Source organism: Myxine glutinosa, chromosome 8 (genome assembly GCF_964187855.1).
Source record: "Myxine glutinosa chromosome 8, kmMyxGlut1.1, whole genome shotgun sequence".
NCBI lineage: Eukaryota > Metazoa > Chordata > Myxini > Myxiniformes > Myxinidae > Myxine > Myxine glutinosa.
The window spans coordinates 124932293-124957137 of NC_136268.1; the positions used below are offsets into that span (position 1 = coordinate 124932293).

At 45.9% G+C, this 24845-nt stretch overlaps 1 protein-coding gene across 1 annotated transcript in view; it reads right to left on the minus strand.

Annotated features, from left to right (window-relative positions):
* LOC137433184 (CUB and sushi domain-containing protein 3-like) overlaps positions 1-24845 on the minus strand; it is a 1533363-nt gene that overhangs the window by 1468816 nt on the left and 39702 nt on the right. The window contains exons 3-4 of the mRNA XM_078783994.1: positions 836-943; positions 257-517 (exon numbers count right to left, since the gene is read on the minus strand). Of these exons, the coding sequence (XP_078640120.1) occupies positions 257-431 (175 nt within the window). The 5' untranslated portion in view covers positions 432-517; positions 836-943. The remainder of the gene's footprint in view (positions 1-256; positions 518-835; positions 944-24845) is intronic.

Genomic DNA, 24845 nt, shown 5'->3' on the forward strand with positions numbered 1-24845 from the left:
CAAAAGCAGAGCAAACGGTGCACAGGAGCAAAGACCTTGATTGTAATCTCCAAGTGCTGTATGGTATTCCGGGATAATCGGCATGGTATATGTATCGATGTATGGTTGGCAATTACCTTGGGGGAAAAAGGGAAGGTCTTTCAACAATGTTGAATGGATTACCATAGGAGGTATGGTAGATGGGAAATGTTTAAGGTATTAGTAAATGGTATTTTTATGGAAGCGGAGAGCACATAGGTGCCTCTGCAACACATACCGCCGCTGAGGCCGATGAAGAGCACTGCGAGGGTCGCTCCGAAGACCCTCAGCGCCTCGGCGCTCTCCCGCCGCCCTCCAGCTCCATGCATCGCACGCGATCGTTTCCTGCGCTCTCCAGGCACGGCCAATGGAACGAAGCAGGTGCTGGGGTCCACGGGCGAACAGCTGATCATCCGGCACACTCGGTGCACGACGCCCCCCGTGTCCGGCGACGACCCACTCCGAGCCGCGTGTCACTACCACCCGGTTTCTTTAAGTCCTGTAGGAGGGAGAAGCGTGGAAACGAGCACCGTGGGTTCTGCTGCTTCGCGCCGGATGAGGGAGGGTGGTGGAAGAAGGGGAAAGCAGGGAGGGAGAAGGGGAGGAGAGACGCGAGATGTGTGCCAGAGGTGTACGGGAGCTGGAAGAAGGTACAGCGCACAGGGAAGAGATATTGGGGGCAGGGAGCACGACCATTAAGAGGGACCAAGGGAGAGCAAATAGCAGGAATTGCAACCAGAAATTTGCTAATGGGCTGGGGCCCCATGTTATCTGTCAACCAGCAGAATTCACTGTGCAGGTACATTTAAAGGAGTACCTCGTGGATGGTGGCGACTGCCAGGTCTCTTGGCCGATGTAGTACGCTCCCGGTACTGGCTGTGAAGGGCGACGTCCAGCAGGACTCCAGACCTCCCTCCACCCCTGCCTAGGACAGAGACAGGAAGGAGAAGAAAAAAAAGGAAAGCAGGAATGATGTCTGATCTCGATTGAGAGCAGTGGTTTGAACTCAACTCATTCGTCCTGCGTCCACCATCCCTCCATGAACAAAAAACACAACTTCACAACCCCGATACACCATGATTTGGCGATTTCTATTGAACCAGCTCTTCTGCATTTCTTAAACCCATTAAAAGAGCCTGAATAGACTTCCTCTTTGATGGATGATTTTTAAAAGCTTGGAATACCTCTTCGTTTCTCCTTTATTCTGCAAATATTTTCCTGAGCCGGACAACAGCGTCACCCTGTGGTCATTCGCGGGTTTAAATATGTAGAACGAGTGGTGGTCCTCAAGCTCTCCCAGGCAGGAAAAATATCGACGATGTTGATATCGGGTTGTTCATTTGGAATTTTACAAGCTGTAATTGCATTCGTCCAACGCCCAATTTGAAATGTCTGTGGAACCGAAATATACATCCATTCCTTTTTATAACCTCACCTGTTAACTTCTTCTGATTACCTTTTATCTCCAAAACTTCAAGATAAGTTGAGGACGCAAAATTATCAAAACTACTATATTTTCTAAATTCACCTGAAGACTCGAGGTCGTACTGTTGTGATAATCTAATAAATCTTATTACCCTGCGCTCCCGAAACGAAAAGCAGGGTTAAGCATTCAGGTGCGTACGTGTGCCGTGTGCCGTACATGTCTGCATTTTAAAAATTCATTTTCTCGGCAACCGTTGGTCCGATTGACATGAAATTTTACCGTAGGAGCGCCTCCGCGTGTACAATTTTTTTATTCATAATTATGACGTCATAGGTCACGTGGTACGGACGCCATCTTGGAAAAAACGTTACACCTCTATCTCCCAAACCAGTCAATGGAAAAAAAATTGAAACATGGCTCGATGTCAAGTACTCACCATGGGGAATAACATATGTTAATGGTGATATCATCGGTGCCTTAATTATGATGTCATAATTCGACAAGTACAATGCTTGATCTGATCAGTATGAATAAAACAAAAATTCCTCTGCAACTGTTAGTCCGATTGGCACGAAATTTTCAGAATGTGTGCAGCTCCTCCTGTATATTTTTTATAATGATAATTATAACGTCATAGGTCACGTGGTACAGACGCCATCTTGGAAAAAATCGAAAATAGTTGCACCTCTCTATCTCCAAAACCGCTCAATGGAAAAAATTGAAACATGGCTCATTGTCAAGGACTACCCTTGGGGAATAAGATATGTTAATGATGATGTCATTTGTGCCTTCGTTATGACGTCATAATTCGGCAAGTGCAACACGTATCCAATCATTGTGAAATTTTTTTCTCAGCAACTGTTGGTCTGATGGGCATGAAATTTTCACCATAGGAGCACCTCCTCCTTTGAATATTTTAATGATAATCATGACGTCATAGGTCATGTGGTACAGGCGCTATCTTGGAAAAACCAAAAAATGTTGCACCTCTATATCTCCAAAACCGCTGCTTGGAAAAAATTTAAACATGGCTCATTGTAAAGAACTCCATGTGGAGAATAGGTATTGTTAACGATGACGTCATTGATGCCATAATTATGACGTCATAATGCGACAGGGACAACGCTTATTCTGATCAGTTTGAAATTTATTGAGCATGATCTACGCAACAATTATATTAGAGGATATAAATTTATGATGTCATTGCTCACTTGGTCTGGCAGCCATATTGGATAAAAGAAAAACAAAGTTCAAAAACAGAAGAGTTGGCTCACAAGTTGACTGCGCAGGGTAAGTATTCAATGAATACCATCTAGTTATAACAGAGGAAACGTATATGGTTAGTTATGTCGTTATGGATGTTTGTTTGTTTGTTTATATGCGACAAAAACGTCTTCTTCTGCTTCAAAAAAAATCACCACCCTCTTAATTACGTTTAAACTGCTGAGACCCTTCTGACCTTTGACGACCCTTTAATTCCCCCAAGACTCTTAACACCACAAAGACCCCTGAAGTCCCATAATACCCCGAAGACTCCAAAGATCCCAAAGACTAAAAACACCCTAAATACCCTTGAAGGCCCTGAGGCTCAAAAAGACCCCGAAGACCCAAAACACCCCAAAGACCCAAAATACCCTTGAAGGCCCTGAGGCTCAAAAAGACCCTGAAGACCCAAATGGCCCCGAAGACCCAAAACACCCCGAACACTCAAAATACCCCAAAGACCCAAAAGACCCCAAAAGACCCAAAAGACACAAAAGACACAAAAGAGCCAGAAGACCCGGAAGACCCAAAAGATCCTGAAGACCCAAAACACCCTGAAGACCCAAAACACCCCGAAGACCCAAAAGACCATGAAGACACAAAACACCCTGAAGACCCAAAACACCTTGAAGACCCAAAACACCCTGAAGACCCAAAACACCCTGAAGACCACAAAGACCCTTAAAGACCCTGAAGACCCAAAACACCACAAAGACTCGAAATACCTTTGAAGGCCCTGAGGCTCAAAAAGACCCTGGAGGCGCAAATGGCCCCAAAGACCCAAAACACCCTGAAGACCCAAAAGATCCTGAAGACCCAAAACACCCTGAAGACCCAAAACACCCCGAAGACCCAAAAGACCATGAAGACACAAAACACCCTGAAGACCCAAAACACCTTGAAGACCCAAAACACCCTGAAGACCCAAAACACCCTGAAGACCACAAAGACCCTTAAAGACCCTGAAGACCCAAAACACCACAAAGACTCGAAATACCTTTGAAGGCCCTGAGGCTCAAAAAGACCCTGGAGGCGCAAATGGCCCCAAAGACCCAAAACACCCTGAAGACCCAAAACACCCTGAAGACCCAAAACACCCCGAAGACCCAAAACACCCCGAAGACCCAAAACACCCCGAAGACCCAAAACACCCCAAAGACCCAAAACACCTTGAATCTCCCGCGATGAAGCTAACTCTGAGGGCCTTTCACTCACTCACCGTAGGCAGGTTGGTGGTCTTTCTTTCTTCTACCGATTCCTCTCTTGCCTAGCCCTCCCCATCCCTGTCTGTGCTCTGTCCCCCAAATACTCCCACAGGTCGCACAAGATTTGCCAAGAACCCTCTTCTGCTGAAACTCCCAAAATCAAGACTCACTGCTCACGTTCACTCTTTCATTCCTCTTTTCTCCTGCCTCTGGAACAAACTCCCTCACTCTCTTCAATCCCACTCCTCCCTCCAGGTCTTGAAAACAGCTGTTCACCATAATCTCTTATCTTTCCCCTTCCTAAACCTTGATATATTCCACCCCCGTTAATTAACCCCAGATCCACTTTTCTGAAATACTGTACCAACTTCCAGCTGCTCCTGGACTCTGTGTCCTTTCCTCCTGACAAGGTGGAAAAGTTTCTGTCAACCCTCGACTCTGATTCTGCAACTGGACCTGACGGCATCAGCCCACGGGTCCTAAAATCCTGTTCTTCCGCTCTTTCACTCCCTCTCTCTGTTCTCTTCACCCTCTCTTTTGCTCAAGGTCATATTCCATCTGCTTGGAAATCTGCCAACATCACCGCTTTGCACAAAAAAGGTGCAAAAACAGATCCCAGCAACTACAGACCAATCAGCCCTCTCCCAATTATCAGCAAAGTCATGGAATCCATCATTGCTTGAGATATGAAATCTTTCCTCTTCTCCAATGGCTTGATCTCTGATCATCAATTTGGTTTCAGACCTGGTCACTCTACTCTGGACATGCTGCTTCTGCTTTCTCAACAATGGATGGAGATCCTCAATGCCAAACAGGAAATTAGAGCAGTCTCCCTTGACATATCACATGCCTTCGATACGGTCTGGCACCCCGCTCTGCTCACCAAACTCTCCTCTTTTGGTATCCATGGAAATCTCCACGCATAGCTGGCGGACTTCCTCTCTCGTCGTAGTCAACGTGTGGCCCTGAATGGGTGTCTCATCTTCTCTTCCTGTTCAGGCTGGAGTTCCCCAAGGCAGTGTTCTGGGCCCTGTGCTTTTTCTGGTCTTCATCAATGATCTCTCTGACTCTCTTGAAAATCCTCTCTATCTCTTTGCTGATGACTCTACTCTCTGTCGCTCCATTCTTCATCCCTCAGATCGGCAGTCTGCAGCCTCCTCACTCTCTGCAGACCTGGACAAAATCACAGACTGGGCAAACAAGTGGAACATGTCTTTCAATCCTGACAAATCTCACACTCTTACGATGTCTCTCCGAAAAGACCGACTGGACAACCCTCCCATCCACTTTCTGAATAATCCTCTCCAAGAAGTTCTGTCACTCAAGCTTTTGGGTCTCACTATCTGCCATGATCTTTCCTGGGAAAAACCACATTTCAAATCTGGCCTCCAAAGCCAGTCGCCGACATCCTCCGTCGTGCGAAGTCCTTCCTTGGCACACCTGAGCTCCTCACCACATACAAAGCTTTCATCCGCAGCTCAATGGAATACTGCTCTCCCCTCTGGGCTGGTGCTCCTGCCTCATACCTAGCTCGTCTTCACGCTGTTGAAACCAAAGCATTCAGAATCTTTGGAATCTCCCGCGATGAAGCTAACTCCAAGGGCCTCTCAGTCACTCACTGCAGGCAGGTTGGTGGTCTTTCCGTCTTCTACCGACTCCTCTCTGGCCTTGCCCCCCCCCCCCCCCCCCAGCTCTCTCTGGGCTCTGTCCCGCAAATATTCCTACAGGTCACACAAGATCTGCCTGCAACCCTCTTATGGTTAAACTGCCAAAATCAAGACTCTCTGCTCACCTTCACTCCTTCATTCCTCTTTTTTCCCGCCTCTGGAACAAACTCCCTCACTCTCTTCAATCCCACTCCACCCTCCAGGTCTTTAAAACAGCTGTTCACCACCATCTCTTATCTTCCCCCATCCAAAACCTTGATCTTTTCTACCCCCGCTAATTTCACCCCAATTCCACTTTTTTGAAATACCAACTTCTGTCTTGGAAGTCTTTCGTGTCCTTGTGTTTTATACTTCTCCCCCCCCCCCCCCCGCCCCCCTCCCCTTCCCACGCCTCCTCCCCCCAAGCCCTCTCCCTTCCACACATCTCTCTGCTCTCAAATGTTGTGTTTGTGTGCTTCCCCTTCTCTCCCCATCTTGTCTTCCGCTCCCTCTTTTTATATATTTTGTTTGTCTGGTTGATTTGTTTGTGAAGTAAATGTTAGCTCTTTCACGAGCCTCGATTCAGTATACAAAAAAAAAAAAAAAAAACTTCCTTCCTGGAAGTCCGAGCTGTGTCCATGTGTTTTTTTTTTACCTCTCCCACCCCCACCCCCTTTAAAATGCCTCCTCCCCCCAAGCCCTCTCCCTCCCACAGATCTCCCGATGTCCCTGCTCTCAAATTTTGTACTTGTGTGCATCCCCAATCCCCATCTCTCCCCGTCTTGTCTCCCGCTCCCTTTATTATGGCTTATGGGTCCGTTTGTTTTTTTGTCATTAATGTCAGCTCTTACATGAGCCTCTATCTTGTAAACAACAACAAAAAAAAAAAAATTAAGACCCAAAAGACCCGGATCACCCAGAAGACTCAAAAGACCCCAAAGACCCAAAACACCCTGAAGACCCAAAACACCCTGAAGACCCAAAACACCCAGAAGACCCAAAACACCCAGAAGACCCAAAACACCCTGAAGACCACAAAGAGCCTGAAGACCCAAAAGACCCCGAAGACCCAAAAGACGACGAAGACCCCAAAGACCCAAAACACCCGGAAGACCAAAAAGACCATGAAGACCAAAAAGACCCTGAAGACCAAAAAGACTCAGAAGAACCAAAATACCCCGAATATCCAAAAGACTCCGAAGACCTAAAACACCCTGAAGACCCAAAAAGACCACAAAGACCCAAAACACCCTGAATACCAAAAAGACCATGAAGACCAAAAAGACCCTGAAGACCAAAAAGACCCAAAATACCCTTAAATACCCTGAAGAACCTAAATACCACCAAAGGCTCTTAAAGACCCAGAGGAAATGAAAGACCCTTAAGATCCAAAAGCTCCTGATGACACTAAAGATTCAAAAGACCTCAAAGACCCAAAACACCCCAAAGACCCAAAATACTCTTAAAGGCCCAGAGGATCCATAAGATCCTGAAGACCCAAATGTCCCTGAAGACCCAAAAGACACAGAAATGGTCAGAGATGCCTATCCCTCTGAAACGACGTGTGGTGAGGCGCGCGGAGCGCGCCGAGTCACGCTAGTTACATTAATGAACAGGATTACATAATTAAATTGATATATGTGGGAAAATTACATGCCCAGACCAGGAATAAAACCCTGGTCTCTGGTGAACCGTACCAGTGCTCTTACATCTGAGCTATTTGGGCGACCCTGACTGAGCATGCAATTTTCCCACACATATGATTGCCACTCTCTTTCCGTCAATGCTTCCGGGGCACTCGCTGCCAACCATGGGAGCACCAACGGCCTGATCACGGCAGGGTCTTCCGATTCCTGGTCTGGGCATGTAATTTTCCCACATATATCAATTTAATTATTTAATCCTGTTCATTCATGCAATTGCTTCACTACACCCCCAGTGGTGTCCATAATAGAGGACATGGATTTGTCCCCCCATTGCAGGAAGACCCTCTCACGTTTGTCTTCACACGTATATATTCACACACACACACAAATGTATATACATATATATATATCTGTGCAGCGTCTGCCCTGTCCTGTGTTGTCCTGTGTTGTGTTGTCTTGTCACTGAACTACTTTCTCAAACTTTTGTGATTTTGTGAAATCCTACCAAACTTCTGGTATGCACATCTCTCTCCCGTCGGTATGTCCTAAGGGTATTTTTTTTTAAAATTTCCTATTTTTTTATTTTTATTTTTGGAATTTTTTGGGGGAATTTTTTTTTTCCAACTTCAATTGTTTATAAAATGTGATATCACGCATATTACAAATACATTTGTGCAAAATAATTGTTTGAATTATGATTGGTTTAAACTATGACAAAACGGCAACTCGGGTACAGTCATTTATCTATATATCTACACATCTGGGCAGTGTCTGTGTTGTCACTTAACGACTCCCTCAAACTTTTGTTTCTGTGGTTGTGAAGTGTTTTTAATAACGTTGTGGTGGTTTTGAATCACGTGGTGGTGAGGTATTTTGAATTATGTGGTGGTGAGGTGTTTTTAAATGACGTGCTGGTGGGTGTTTTTAAATCACATGGTGGTGAGGTGTTTTGATTTACGTGGTGGTGAGGTGTTTATAATTACGTGGTGGTGAGGTGTTTTGAATTACGTGGTGGTGAGGTGTTTTGAATTACTTGGTGGTGAGGTGTTTTTAAATAACGTGGCTGTGAGGTGTTTTTTTTACATGTTTTATGGCTGTGAGGTGTTTTTTTACATGTTTTATGGCTGTGAGGTGTTTTTATTACGTGTTTTATGGCTGTGAGGTGTTTTTATTACGTGTTTTATGGCTGTGAGGTGTTTTTACTACGTGTTTTATGGCTGTGAGGTGTTTTTATTACGTGTTTGATGGCTGTGAGGTGTTTTTATTACGTGTTTGATGGCTGTGAGGTGTTTTTAATTTCGTGGTGGCGAGGTGTTTTTATTACGTGTTTTATGGCTGTGAGGTGTTTTTATTACGTGTTTTATGGCTGTGAGGTGTTTTTATTACGTGTTTTATGGCTGTGAGGTGTTTTTATTACGTGTTTGATGGCTGTGAGGTGTTTTTATTACGTGTTTGATGGCTGTGAGGTGTTTTTAATTTCGTGGTGGTGAGGTGTTTTTATTACATGTTTTATGGCTGTGAGGTGTTTTTTTTACATGTTTTATGGCTGTGAGGTGTTTTTTTACATGTTTTATGGCTGTGAGGTGTTTTTATTACGTGTTTTATGGCTGTGAGGTGTTTTTATTACGTGTTTTATGGCTGTGAGGTGTTTTTATTACGTGTTTTATGGCTGTGAGGTGTTTTTATTACGTGTTTGATGGCTGTGAGGTGTTTTTATTACGTGTTTGATGGCTGTGAGGTGTTTTTAATTTCGTGGTGGTGAGGTGTTTTTATTACGTGTTTTATGGCTGTGAGGTGTTTTTATTACGTGTTTTATGGCTGTGAGGTGTTTTTATTACGTGTTTTATGGCTGTGAGGTGTTTTTATTACGTGTTTGATGGCTGTGAGGTGTTTTTATTACGTGTTTGATGGCTGTGAGGTGTTTTTAATTTCGTGGTGGTGAGGTGTTTTTATTACATGTTTTATGGCTGTGAGGTGTTTTTATTACGTGTTTTATGGCTGTGAGGTGTTTTTATTACGTGTTTTATGGCTGTGAGGTGTTTTTATTACGTGTTTTATGGCTGTGAAGTGTTTTTATTACGTGTTTGATGGCTGAGGTGTTTTTATTACGTGTTTGATGGCTGTGAGGTGTTTTTAATTTCGTGGTGGTGAGGTGTTTTTATTAAGTGTTTTATGGTTGTGAGGTGTTTTTAATTTCGTGGTGGTGAGGTATTTTTATTAAGTGTTTTATGGCTGTGAGGTGTTTTTAATTTCGTGGCTGTGAGGTGTTTTTATTACGTGTTTGATGGCTGTGAGGTGTTTTTATTACGTGTTTGATGGCTGTGAAGTGTTTTTAATTTCGTGGCTGTGAGGTGTTTTTATTACGTGTTTGATGGCTGTGAGGTGTTTTTAATTTCGTGGCTGTGAGGTGTTTTTATTACGTGTTTGATGGCTGTGAGGTGTTTTTAATTTCGTGGTGGTGAGGTGTTTTTATTACGTGTTTGATGGCTGTGAGGTGTTTTTCATTTCGTGGTGGTGAGGTGTTTTTATTACGTGTTTGATGGCTGTGAGGTGTTTTTATTACGTGTTTGATGGCTGTGAAGTGTTTTTAATTTCGTGGCTGTGAGGTGTTTTTATTACGTGTTTGATGGCTGTGAGGTGTTTTTAATTTCGTGGCTGTGAGGTGTTTTTATTACGTGTTTGATGGCTGTGAGGTGTTTTTAATTTCGTGGTGGTGAGGTGTTTTTATTACGTGTTTGATGGCTGTGAGGTGTTTTTCATTTCGTGGTGGTGAGGTGTTTTTATTACGTGTTTGATGGCTGTGAGGTGTTTTCCATTTCGTGGTGGTGAGGTGTTTTTATTACGTGTTTGATGGCTGTGAGGTGTTTTTCATTTCGTGGTGGTGAGGTGTTTTTATTACGTGTTTGATGGCTGTGAGGTGTTTTTAATTTCGTGGTGGTGAGGTATTTTTATTAAGTGTTTTATGGTTGTGAGGTGTTTTTAATTTCGTGGTGGTGAGGTATTTTTATTAAGTGTTTTATGGCTGTGAGGTGTTTTTAATTTCGTGGCTGTGAGGTGTTTTTATTACGTGTTTGATGGCTGTGAGGTGTTTTTAATTTCGTGGTGGTGAGGTGTTTTTATTAAGTGTTTTATGGCTGTGAGGTGTTTTTAATTTCGTGGCTGTGAGGTGTTTTTATTACGTGTTTGTTGGCTGTGAGGTGTTTTCCATTTCGTGGTGGTGAGGTGTTTTTATTACGTGTTTGATGGCTGTGAGGTGTTTTTAATTTCGTGGTGGTGAGGTGTTTTTATTACGTGTTTGATGGCTGTGAGGTGTTTTTCATTTCGTGGTGGTGAGGTGTTTTTTTACGTGTTTGATGGCTGTGAGGTGTTTTTCATTTCGTGGTGGTGAGGTGTTTTTATTACGTGTTTGATGGCTGTGAGGTGTTTTTAATTTCGTGGTGGTGAGGTGTTTTTATTACGTGTTTGATGGCTGTGAGGTGTTTTTCATTTCGTGGTGGTGAGGTGTTTTTATTACGTGTTTGATGGCTGTGAGGTGTTTTTCATTTCGTGGTGGTGAGGTGTTTTTATTACGTGTTTGATGGCTGTGAGGTGTTTTTCATTTCGTGGTGGTGAGGTGTTTTTATTACGTGTTTGATGGCTGTGAGGTGTTTTTCATTTCGTGGTGGTGAGGTGTTTTTATTACGTGTTTGATGGCTGTGAGGTGTTTTTCATTTCGTGGTGGTGAGGTGTTTTTATTACGTGTTTGATGGCTGTGAGGTGTTTTTAATTTCGTGGTGGTGAGGTATTTTTATTAAGTGTTTTATGGTTGTGAGGTGTTTTTAATTTCGTGGTGGTGAGGTATTTTTATTAAGTGTTTTATGGCTGTGAGGTGTTTTTATTACGTGTTTTATGGCTGTGAGGTGTTTTTATTACGTGTTTTATGGCTGTGAGGTGTTTTTAATTTCGTGGCTGTGAGGTGTTTTTATTACGTGTTTGATGGCTGAGGTGTTTTTATTACGTGTTTGATGGCTGTGAAGTGTTTTTAATTTCGTGGCTGTGAGGTGTTTTTATTACGTGTTTGATGGCTGTGAGGTGTTTTTAATTTCGTGGCTGTGAGGTGTTTTTATTACGTGTTTGATGGCTGTGAGGTGTTTTTAATTTCGTGGTGGTGAGGTGTTTTTATTACGTGTTTTATGGCTGTGAGGTGTTTTTATTACGTGTTTTATGGCTGTGAGGTGTTTTTATTACGTGTTTTATGGCTGTGAGGTGTTTTTATTACGTGTTTGATGGCTGTGAGGTGTTTTTATTACGTGTTTGATGGCTGTGAGGTGTTTTTAATTTCGTGGTGGTGAGGTGTTTTTATTACATGTTTTATGGCTGTGAGGTGTTTTTTTTACATGTTTTATGGCTGTGAGGTGTTTTTTTACATGTTTTATGGCTGTGAGGTGTTTTTATTACGTGTTTTATGGCTGTGAGGTGTTTTTATTACGTGTTTTATGGCTGTGAGGTGTTTTTATTACGTGTTTTATGGCTGTGAGGTGTTTTTATTACGTGTTTGATGGCTGTGAGGTGTTTTTATTACGTGTTTGATGGCTGTGAGGTGTTTTTAATTTCGTGGTGGTGAGGTGTTTTTATTACGTGTTTTATGGCTGTGAGGTGTTTTTATTACGTGTTTTATGGCTGTGAGGTGTTTTTATTACGTGTTTTATGGCTGTGAGGTGTTTTTATTACGTGTTTGATGGCTGTGAGGTGTTTTTATTACGTGTTTGATGGCTGTGAGGTGTTTTTAATTTCGTGGTGGTGAGGTGTTTTTATTACATGTTTTATGGCTGTGAGGTGTTTTTATTACGTGTTTTATGGCTGTGAGGTGTTTTTATTACGTGTTTTATGGCTGTGAGGTGTTTTTATTACGTGTTTTATGGCTGTGAAGTGTTTTTATTACGTGTTTGATGGCTGAGGTGTTTTTATTACGTGTTTGATGGCTGTGAGGTGTTTTTAATTTCGTGGTGGTGAGGTGTTTTTATTAAGTGTTTTATGGTTGTGAGGTGTTTTTAATTTCGTGGTGGTGAGGTATTTTTATTAAGTGTTTTATGGCTGTGAGGTGTTTTTAATTTCGTGGCTGTGAGGTGTTTTTATTACGTGTTTGATGGCTGTGAGGTGTTTTTATTACGTGTTTGATGGCTGTGAAGTGTTTTTAATTTCGTGGCTGTGAGGTGTTTTTATTACGTGTTTGATGGCTGTGAGGTGTTTTTAATTTCGTGGCTGTGAGGTGTTTTTATTACGTGTTTGATGGCTGTGAGGTGTTTTTAATTTCGTGGTGGTGAGGTGTTTTTATTACGTGTTTGATGGCTGTGAGGTGTTTTTCATTTCGTGGTGGTGAGGTGTTTTTATTACGTGTTTGATGGCTGTGAGGTGTTTTTATTACGTGTTTGATGGCTGTGAAGTGTTTTTAATTTCGTGGCTGTGAGGTGTTTTTATTACGTGTTTGATGGCTGTGAGGTGTTTTTAATTTCGTGGCTGTGAGGTGTTTTTATTACGTGTTTGATGGCTGTGAGGTGTTTTTAATTTCGTGGTGGTGAGGTGTTTTTATTACGTGTTTGATGGCTGTGAGGTGTTTTTCATTTCGTGGTGGTGAGGTGTTTTTATTACGTGTTTGATGGCTGTGAGGTGTTTTCCATTTCGTGGTGGTGAGGTGTTTTTATTACGTGTTTGATGGCTGTGAGGTGTTTTTCATTTCGTGGTGGTGAGGTGTTTTTATTACGTGTTTGATGGCTGTGAGGTGTTTTTAATTTCGTGGTGGTGAGGTATTTTTATTAAGTGTTTTATGGTTGTGAGGTGTTTTTAATTTCGTGGTGGTGAGGTATTTTTATTAAGTGTTTTATGGCTGTGAGGTGTTTTTAATTTCGTGGCTGTGAGGTGTTTTTATTACGTGTTTGATGGCTGTGAGGTGTTTTTAATTTCGTGGTGGTGAGGTGTTTTTATTAAGTGTTTTATGGCTGTGAGGTGTTTTTAATTTCGTGGCTGTGAGGTGTTTTTATTACGTGTTTGTTGGCTGTGAGGTGTTTTCCATTTCGTGGTGGTGAGGTGTTTTTATTACGTGTTTGATGGCTGTGAGGTGTTTTTAATTTCGTGGTGGTGAGGTGTTTTTATTACGTGTTTGATGGCTGTGAGGTGTTTTTCATTTCGTGGTGGTGAGGTGTTTTTTTACGTGTTTGATGGCTGTGAGGTGTTTTTCATTTCGTGGTGGTGAGGTGTTTTTATTACGTGTTTGATGGCTGTGAGGTGTTTTTAATTTCGTGGTGGTGAGGTGTTTTTATTACGTGTTTGATGGCTGTGAGGTGTTTTTCATTTCGTGGTGGTGAGGTGTTTTTATTACGTGTTTGATGGCTGTGAGGTGTTTTTCATTTCGTGGTGGTGAGGTGTTTTTATTACGTGTTTGATGGCTGTGAGGTGTTTTTCATTTCGTGGTGGTGAGGTGTTTTTATTACGTGTTTGATGGCTGTGAGGTGTTTTTCATTTCGTGGTGGTGAGGTGTTTTTATTACGTGTTTGATGGCTGTGAGGTGTTTTTCATTTCGTGGTGGTGAGGTGTTTTTATTACGTGTTTGATGGCTGTGAGGTGTTTTTAATTTCGTGGTGGTGAGGTATTTTTATTAAGTGTTTTATGGTTGTGAGGTGTTTTTAATTTCGTGGTGGTGAGGTATTTTTATTAAGTGTTTTATGGCTGTGAGGTGTTTTTATTACGTGTTTTATGGCTGTGAGGTGTTTTTATTACGTGTTTTATGGCTGTGAGGTGTTTTTAATTTCGTGGCTGTGAGGTGTTTTTATTACGTGTTTGATGGCTGAGGTGTTTTTATTACGTGTTTGATGGCTGTGAGGTGTTTTTAATTTCGTGGTGGTGAGGTGTTTTTATTACGTGTTTGATGGCTGTGAGGTGTTTTTAATTTCGTGGTGGTGAGGTGTTTTTATTACGTGTTTGATGGCTGTGAGGTGTTTTTAATTTCGTGGTGGTGAGGTGTTTTTATTACGTGTTTGTTGGCTGTGAGGTGTTTTCCATTTCGTGGTGGTGAGGTGTTTTTATTACGTGTTTGATGGCTGTGAGGTGTTTTTCATTTCGTGGTGGTGAGGTGTTTTTATTACGTGTTTGATGGCTGTGAGGTGTTTTTACTTTCGTGGTGGTGAGGTGTTTTTATTACGTGTTTGTTGGCTGTGAGGTGTTTTTAATTTCGTGGTGGTGAGGTGTTTTTATTACGTGTTTGTTGGCTGTGAGGTGTTTTCCATTTCGTGGTGGTGAGGTGTTTTTAATTTTGTGGTGGTGAGGTGTTTTTATTTCGTGTTTTATGGTTGTGAGGTGTTTTAAATTACTTGGTGGTGAGGTGTTTTGAATTACTTGGTGGTGAGGTGATTTTAATTACTTGGTGGTGAGGTGTGATCGTCCTAAACTTCCAGTCTGCACCGACCCCTCCCGTATGTATGTGCTGACGAGTTCTTTCTTGAAAAAAATCATTCAACCTAAATCTTCAACCTAAATTGCTCATAAAAATGTAATATCACAAACACAACAAATACATTTGTGCAAAGTAATTGTTTGTATTATGATTGGTGTAAATCATGACAATACAGCAACTCAGGTAGTCATTAGCCTCAGCTAAAATAAGCACGTTCCTCTGTTAAGACGCTCGGTGAGGGGAGCGCAGCGAGCCGAGCCAAGCTAGCTATTATATATATATATATATATATTGTTACGGACGCGGTTTAGATGTTATTTACCGAGCGGTGGTATTGCCGCGACCTAACAGTTCCCCCGATTCTTCCCCAACTCACCCGATTCACCCAGACGTTGACCAAATCGCGCTATGCGAAATCAATGATGGAAAGGACACGACGACTGGGAAAGAGGAAACGACGCAAGGGCTACAGTTCTCAAGACCTCCGGAGGAGGGTATAATTACAGTGGTGGAGAAAAGGGGGTAGATTACATGGCAGAGTGAGGTAAAAGACACAGAAGAGATGGGCACTTAAATACAATCTTATCTATTCCTGGACAGACCACAGACAAACGGAACAAGGCTGACTTACACAGGGATTGATGACAGGGAGGGACAGGTAGTTCGATGGCACAAGGTGCACCTTGGCTCGGGAACAGGATAAAGCACGGTCCAGTCCAGAAGATGCGGGGAGGCCTCACAGCGCTCGGAGGTGGTCTCGCTTGCTCCAAGCTCAGCGCGCATCTGACGTCACCTCCCTCTCCCTGCGCATGCTCAGCGGGGAGTGACACGCCCTCGGCTGGTTGGCTCCGCCCCACTGGGGCCGGTCCGCCGCTTCCATTGGGTGCGGGGGTTACCGGGCTCCGCCCTTGACGAGGAGCTGACAGGGAGCCCCTATTTGGTAACCCCGTCGAGCACATGTTCGATGGCGGGTCGTTGGGAAGGCCTGATGCCCTCCCAACACCCCCTACCAACCAAGCCGGAGTGAGGACGCGCACTCCCTGCGCCCGCCGCTGCCATTGCTGTTGTTGTTGTTGTTGTTGCTGAACCGTGAGGAAGAGCTGCGGGGAGGTATTGGGAGGTCCTAAACTTCCTAACAGTGCCATACAATCACATTCTGGTGCAACGAAGGGTCAGAATTAATGGAAACGAGTCCTTAACTGACATAGACTAAGAATAACTAGCAAGATGTCCTATAGTTGTCTTACATGAGATGCGGTGAACCTGGGCACGACATTTAATGGGGGAAATAGGGGGAGGTCGGGTCTACAGAGTGTTGTTTACAGAAAATGGGACTAGGGAATGGGGGATTGGGGATAGTTGGGAAGTATTGAGGAAATAGGGGAATATTTACAAGTGGATATGGATGGATAAATCCCATATCCGCAACACTGCACCCTTCTCTACCTCGGGGTGGCCCGACCTGATAAATTTTTACCTACTTTAGTATGGCACTCAGATGTAGTTCCCTCTACTATTAACTCAACCCTGAGTGCGACAGTTTTACAGATGTTCACAAATGAGTAAATATGTCCCCCTGCGACGTTGCACCCTTCTCCTAACAGAAACATACCCACAGGATAACCGAATCGCGGAAAGCATCCTCAAACTAAACATACAGCCGGTAGGGAGAATTATTTATACAACACTGATATTTACACTACGATCCAGGACCTGTTTTTTGAGGAACACATGCAGATGTTATGCATAGGGAGAGCACGCATGCCAGCATCGATACACCAACCCACGAGTGCCCTGTGGCCCTACGGCCTTTAATAATGTGCAGAGCACCCCGTCCAAGCACCAAAAGCACCACCCCATTACGCACAGTCAGCACCATCCGGTGCACCAATAAAGTGTTCATAAAAATGCACAATTAAGTGTCCATGGTCACTGGTGGTGTCGCAGCCGGCCGATGTTCTGCCGCTGGTCTTGCCTTCATGGAGTGCACCTGGCCTTCTGGCTTCTTTAGAAATAAAGAAAGGCGCCAACCGAGTCCATTTCTTAATTGTGGCCATCAGGGGGCCAACTAAAAGTGGTTCACCTGTATGGCATAGGTGCCACGTTGACCCAGGTCCATCCACGGGTGGTGCTTGACTGCAAAAGAACTGCGGTCCATTGTGGGCGGCCACAAAAATTGCGGTCCATATGGTGTATCGATCCAGGCAGCAAGCAGCGGAAGTACAGGCCCACAACTGCGGAGCCAGCACCTCTCTCTCCTCTCTCTCTGCCCCAAAGCCAGATCCTCGGAGGTGGGAGACAAAAGAAGCCAAGTGAGTAATGTGGTAAGGGCGCAAAAGTGCATGCAATACAAGGTAATGCACACTGGGGGCACATGGGAACCAGGTGAGACAGGTACGTTCCTACCGTACGCCCCCCCCCCCCACCAGGTAACCTACATTGCCCCTCCCTTTTTTTTTTTTTTTTTTTTTTTTTTTTGTATACAAGATCGAGGCTCGTGAAAGAGCGAAAATTAATCACACAGAAAGACAAACAGACACATAAAACAAATAACATCGGGAGCGGTAGACAAGATGGGGAGAGAGGGGGAAGGACACAAACACAACATTTGAGAGCAGGGACCGAGAGACATGGAGACATCGAGAGATCTGTGGGAGGGAGAGGGCTTTGGGGGGGAGGCATGTGAAGGGGGGGGGGGTGGGAGAGGTATAAACATATGGACACTGCCAGGATATCCAGGAAATAAGTTGGAATTTCAAACAAGGTGGATCTGGGGTGAATTAGTGGGGGTAGAAAAGATCAAGGTTATGGATGGGGGAAGATAAGAGATGGTGGTGAACAGCTGTTTTAAAGACCTGGAGGGAGGAGAGGGATTGAAGGGAGTGTGGGAGTTTGTTCCACAGGCGGGAGAAAAGAGGAATGAAAGAGTGAAGGTGAGCAGAGAGCCGAGATTTCGGCAGTTTAACCATCAGAGGGTTGCTGGCAGATCTTGTGCGACCTGTAGGAATATTTGGGGGACAGAGCACGGAGAGAGCTGGGGGAGCAAGGCCGGAGAGGAGTCGGTAGAAGACAGAAAGACCACCTACCTGCCTGCGGTGAGTGAGTGAAAGGCCCTCAGAGATAGCTTCATCGCGGGAGATTCCAATGATTTTGAAAGCTTTGGATTCAACAGCGTGAAGCCGAGCCAGGTGTGAGGCAGGAGCACCAGCCCATAGGGGAGAACAGTATTCCATTGAGCTGCAGATGAAAGCCTTGTATGTGGTGAGGAGCTCAGGTGTGCCGAGGAAGGACTTCGCACGACGGAGGATGCCCAGTCGGCGACTGGCTTTGGAGGCCAGCTTGGAAATGTGGTTTTCCCAAGAAAGATCATGGCAGATAGTGAGACCCAAAAGCTTGAGTGACAGAACTTCTTGGAGAGGATTGTTGAGAAAGTAGATGGGAGGGTTGTCCAGTCGATCTTTTCGGAGAGACATAGTAAGAGAGTGAGATTTGGCAGGATTGAAAGACATGTTCCACTTGTTTGACCAGTCTGTGATTTTGTCCAGGTCTTCAGAGAGTGAGGAGGCTGCAGACTGCCTATCTGAGGGAAGAGGAATGGAGCGGCAGAGAGTGGAGTCATCAGCAAAGAGATAGAGAGGATTTTCCAGAGAGTCAGAGAGATCATTGATAAAGACCAGAAAAAGCACAGGGCCCAGCACACTTCCTTGGGGAACTCCAGCCTGAACAGGAAGGGGAGATGAGAGAAATCCATTCAGGGCCACACGTTGACTACGACCAGAGAGGAAGTCCGCAAGCCATGCATGGAGATTTCCATGGATACCATAGGAGGAGAGTTTGGTGAGCAGAGCTGGGTGCCAGACCGTATCAAAGGCCCTTGATATGTCAAGGGAGACAGCTCTGATTTCCTGTTTGGCATTCAGGACCTCCATCCATTGTTGAGACAGCAGAAGCAGCATGTCCAGAGTAGAGTTACCCCTTACTGTATCCACAAAACACAACACTACCCATAAACATCTACTTTACACATCAACAAACGTCCCTACTGTCTTCCCCGTTCCTCCCATAAACCAAATTCGTCTTCTCTCCCTCCTAACCAATCAAATTTGCCATTTCCAACTCTCATCAAAATCTGCCATCTCCAACTCATCATCAGTCCCTCCTAAGGAGGGAGAGATGGAATCACCCCAATGTCTTATCCACGTCGTGATGCGTCTCACAAATCCAAACAGCAATTCTCATTTCCTGCAACACAAAACAAAGAAAACACAGGTGTGGAGTCATCATCATCACCTCAGGTAAGTGGCTGCGTATGGTGCGACAGGTTCATCAATCCTAACTATTTCCTAAATGACTAACAACTTTACATTACCCGGGGTCTTTCTCCTGCCAAACCATTGGCCCTCATTACTCTATGTGGTTCGAAGAACCAAAATCCCATTGACCATCTGTGGTGCACACCATCAATTTGGGTCTCACTCCCCGATTCAACACTCGGTGCCCCCGCACAATTTCGGTGGCTGGGTCGTGTGACGCTCCCAGCTGGTCCGCCCACCTGCACACCTCCACCACTGTAGTTGCCACCCGAGCTTACCTAGCTCCTCACCCTAACCTAACTAACTGGGGAAGGCTCCTCCTGGCTCTGTCACCCCTTGGTGCCCTCTGGCACTGGGCTACCCGGGTCCGTCCTCCGGATCCTCGGGCCCCATCCACAACTACCGGCTCCCAGAGCCCACCTGCGGCCTCACCTGGCCGACATCCTCACAGTGGTGGAGTGCCCAAACCAACTACACACACTAACAGGCTACACGCCCAGCCATTTCCACAACACTAATGCACCCATCCAAATATCATTCTTCCACTCGCACCACAGATGCCAATATCCAACCACAATTTACCTATACCCTCTACCTAACACTTACACTACCCGCCCCGGGTACTCGTGAAAGGGGTCCACTCTTCCCACATCCACCCCTTCGCACCATGCACACCACTCCGTACCACTTACTCCAACTCTCTCCACACCACTCATTCTCTGCTCCATATATTCCACACACCTGTACTTGCACACCTGTGCTCTCATACTTGGTGCCGCCTGCACCCTTCTCTCCCCCAAGCGCATTCGCGCTGATCCACAACACTCACTACTCACCATGACACTCATCCGCAATGCTCTCTCATTCATCACTTGTACACTCACACACACCTCGGAGCATTGCCTCACCGATGCCTCATTTGAAGCTGCTCACCAGCACTTCCATTCACACTGCATCATCTGCCCTGTCTACTCCCTTCTAAAACTCGCGCTCCTCCGTCTTCCCTTACACTCAGCGCTCCCACGTCATTATCATCCACACAATCTACCTGCGTCCCCACTACAGGTATCAGTCACTAACTAACCTTAACGTTACCTAATGTCAATCTCTAGATCCTATCAATATAACCAAGCCCTCCCTGGCTCGGTTGTCATAGCCACCCCATAAACTATTGCGCATTTGCCCCAAGTTTGTGAGGGATGACAGAGTTGCCATCCCACCACATCGGGCATCTCCCACTACCAATTTTGCACATCAAATTTCAACAAATCAAAAATTTGCCAATCACTACCCATCATCTGCCAATCATTACTGCCAATCCTTTGCCAATCATCAAATTTTGTTTTTCTAATTTCGGGGCCAAAACACTATCCTCGTCATTACAGTCTACTTACTACTGCCTCTCGGTGCGCCAATTCACTTCTAAAGCTCGGCTTCGTACAGCCAAGCCATGAATGCGGGTTGTTTGGTGCCAGCGGCTGGATACGTCCCGCATTCGGTGCAGGGAAGGAGGTTTACCCGGGCCGAGGTCCCACGCACCATCTCGGCACGGAGCCATCCCATGGCCCGATCTCGACCTGCCGGAATGCCTCAACAAAAAGTGGTCGTCATGACGACCCTTCCTATCGGGCTGCCCGCTCCGCCTAGTGGAGCACGGACGTGGCCGTTCCAAGCGAGGCCCAGCGTGGATCGCGTACGGCGGTCCTTTCGAACCCGCCGTGGCTCGGATCCCCGCTGGTTCTCGCGGCACGCGAAGCTGCCCGACGCGCACCGAGGGCCCGATTCGGCTATAAGTCGTTCTAACCTCTAACCCGGTTACCGTCGATGCCTCACCTGCATGCTTACACACATACGCTACCCCTTTCTTGCTCATACATCCAGCCGTTTCCCTGCTCTTGGTCATTGCACCTTCTCTTACACACCCAGGTACACTCATTCCGCTCACAGACTTGGTCACACACCTGACCACCGAACACCTTGGCACACATTCGTCGCTCGCACACCTCACCAACACACCTCTTCGCGCCCCCTCCTTGGTCACCTCCTCTGTGACAATCACAGGTGTGCTCTCACTCGCACACCCAACCACGTGCCTCACTACCAATTCCAGCGTGCATTCCCACACACGCTCTACCATTCCAGGTGTGCTTCCTTTCTCACCTGTCACAACCAACTCACGCTACATGTCACTCTTACTACTCTCACCTCCACTCTTGACAGCGCACTCACCCTTACTCTCGACAGCGCACTCTTTCCTCATGCACCCGTCCGTTACACACCTTTCTCGCGCACACTCTCCCGTTACACCCTCTGTAACACTCACCACAGGTGTACACTCTTCCTTACTTTTGACAGCGCACTCTTTCCCCATGCACCTGTCTGTCACACATCTTTCTCGCGCACCCTCTCCCGTTACATCCTCTGTAACACTCACCACAGGCGTGCATTCTCCCTTTACACCCTCCGTAACACTCCTCACTACGCGCTTCCATGTGCTCCCTCGCACACGCGCTACGACCGACTCACTCTCGACAGCACCCTCACTCCTTGGCACGCACTTTTTCCTCATACACCCCAGAGTCGGACTTTCTCGCACACCTCCTTTTTCGCACACCAGACCTGTCGCACACTTCACCAACGGCCTCTCACGAACACCCGGGTCCATCTCGACCCCCAAGCTCATTAAATCACCTGGCGCATCATACGCACGACCATATTGGTCACCACTTACACCGGGTCCTCTTTCTCTTCGCTTCTCCTCCATCACCTGCGAATCCTTCATCCGGTTAATGAGCACATCATCACGATCCGAACACAGACTTTGGACCAATTCTTTTACTTCCTCTTTGATCTCTTTCTTATCCCCTCTCCATCGCTTCTTAATTTCGCTTACCCCTTCTTCCACTTCTTCTAATTTCTGCTTCACCTCTTTTATTTCCCGGTGCGTCTCCTCAAGCTCGTCCTCTAAGGCCACCTTGACCGTTTCTATGTGCGTCCTCACCTGCCGGTCCTTCGTCTCCATTACCTCTGTCACCTCGTCCAACCTCGTTGTCAGTCCCTCATGTACCATCTGACATTGCCTCTGTGTCACTATCAAGTCATTTTTTAGGTCGTTTTGTGTCGCTTTTAACCCTCCTAATACCGCAGTGTTCCTTTGAACCTGCTCCGTTAGTTCTTTTTGTGCCTCTGTCAGCTGTTCCACTCCCAGCGTCAACTCCTCTATACCACCTTGCAATTTTACAGTCCCCTTTCTCACCTCCTTCTCCATGCGCTCCTCACAGTGCCTCACCTCCTCGCGCACTCCTCCGACCTCCTCACTCACACCTCTTCTGATCTCCTCTCCCATCACTTGCATCTCCTGCCCAGATGCCACCCTCATCTGCTCCATTTCCTCCCTGTGAGCATCCAATTTAGTTTCTACCCCCATTCTGACCCCCTCTATCTTCTGCCCCATTTGTTTAACTTCCCTTTCCGCTTGGTCCCTCATGTCCCTCAATTTGCCTTCCATACTGTTTTCTAACCCCTCTAACACCTTTTTCATCCCTTCCATTTGATTCTCTTGAGCGGCCATTCTGTTTTCTACCCCCTTTAACCCCTCCTGTATTTCCCCTAATCTATTGTCTAATCCCTCAAATTTGTTGTCTAGTCCCTCAAATTTGTTTCCTAATCCCTCTATTCTACTCCCTAACCCTCCGATCTGGGCCCCCATGTCCTCCCTCAATTTCTCGCTATTGGACCCCATCCTTTGTTCTAACCGTTGGCTCTATTGGCCCCCATGTCCTCCCTTAATTGCTTGCCCATTCTTTGTTCCAATTGTTCGCTATTCTGGGCCATAAGGGCCTTCATTTGTATAAAAAAAAGGTTCAAATCCACCAGCGGCGCTGCTACGGTCGCGGGCGCGGTCGCCGTAGCCATCTGCGAGGCGCCATTTTGCGCGCCCGTAACCTCGTGCGCAACGACGCCATTTTGCGAACCTGCCGCCCTCACTGCTTCGCTCTCCTCATGTCCCTCAATTTGGTCCTGGATCGACCCTGCCTCACTCTCCTCTACCGGAACCCAGCCGTCTTGATCTCCCATAGCGCGACTTTCAAAATTCGGGTTTTGTAAAACAAAATCAAATTTCGGTGACTTGTAATTTTGAGCGCGTTAAGCGCGCTTCGGGTCCGTATCTCACTCCCAGACACCAATTGTTACGGACGCGGTTTAGATGTTATTTACCGAGCGGTGGTATTGCCGCGACCTAACAGTTCCCCCGATTCTTCCCCAACTCACCCGATTCACCCAGACGTTGACCAAATCGCGCTATGCCAAATCAATGATGGAAAGGACACGACGACTGGGAAAGAGGAACGACGCAAGGGGTACAGTTCTCAAGACCTCCGGAGGAGGGTATAATTACAGTGGTGGAGAAAAGGGGGTAGATTACACGGCAGAGTGAGGTAAAAGACACAGAAGAGATGGGCACTTAAATACAATCTTATCTATTCCCGGACAGACCACAGACAAACGGAACAAGGCTGACTTACACAGGGATTGATGGCAGGGAGGGACAGGTAGTTCGATGGCACAAGGTGCACCTTGGCTCGGGGACAGGATAAAGCACGGTCCAGTCCAGAAGATGCGGGGAGGCCTCACAGCGCTCGGAGGTGGTCTCGCTTGCTCCAAGCTCAGCGCGCATCTGACGTCACCTCCCTCTCCCTGCGCATGCTCAGCGGGGAGTGACACGCCCTCGGCTGGTTGGCTCCGCCCCACTGGGGCCGGTCCGCCGCTTCCATTGGGTGCGGGGGTTACCGGGCTCCGCCCTTGATGAGGAGCTGACAGGGAGCCCCTATTTGGTAACCCCGTCGAGCACATGTTCGATGGCGGCTCGTTGGGAAGGCCTGATGCCCTCCCAACACCCCCTACCAACCAAGCCGGAGTGAGGACGCGCACTCCCTGCGCCCGCCGCTGCCGTTGCTGTTGTTGTTGTTGTTGTTGTTGCTGAACCGTGAGGAAGAGCTGCGGGGAGGTATTGGGAGGTCCTAAACTTCCTAACGGTGCCATACAATCACATTCTGGTGCAACGAAGGGTCAGAATTAATGGAAACGAGTCCTTAACTGACATAGACTAAGAATAACTAGCAAGATGTCCTATAGTTGTCTTACATGAGATGCGGTGAACCTGGGCACGACATTTAATGGGGGAAATAGGGGGAGGTCGGGTCTACAGAGTGTTGTTTACAGAAAATGGGACTAGGGAATGGGGGATTGGGGATAGTTGGGAAGTATTGAGGAAATAGGGGAATATTTACAAACGGATATGGATGGATAAATCCCATATCCGCAACAATATATATATATATATATATATAATTATATATATATATAGTATATATTTTTTTTTTTTTTTTTTTTTTTTTTGTTACCACTATTACTTCTTATTTTGTGTATATGAGTGAGAGGGTGAGTGTTTTTGCATCAATTAATTTTTGCATGAGTGTGTGTTTTTGTGTGTTGCGTGATGTATGATGTGATGTATGATGTACGATGTGTTTTTACGATGTATGATGTGTGATGTATGATGTTTGAGTGATGTATGATGTGTTTTTGTGTGTTGAATGATGTATGATGTCAGTGTAGGTGGTTGTTTGGTTGGTGTTCTGTATGTATGTGTGTGTATGTGTGTGTATGGGTGTGTATGAATGATCTGGTGTGTTTTGTTGGTGAGTGGTGAAGGGTATAAAGGTGGGTGTTTGAGTGTTCCACCATGTTTGTTTGGTGCTGTGGATTCTGGATGTGGAGGTGGTGTTGTTGTTGTTGTTGTTGTTGTTGTTGTTGTTCGCACTGGCTGGGGGTGGGGGTATGTACGCATCCAGATGCAGTTGCTGCATGTGGATGTGTACGTGCCCCTGCTGGTCCACCT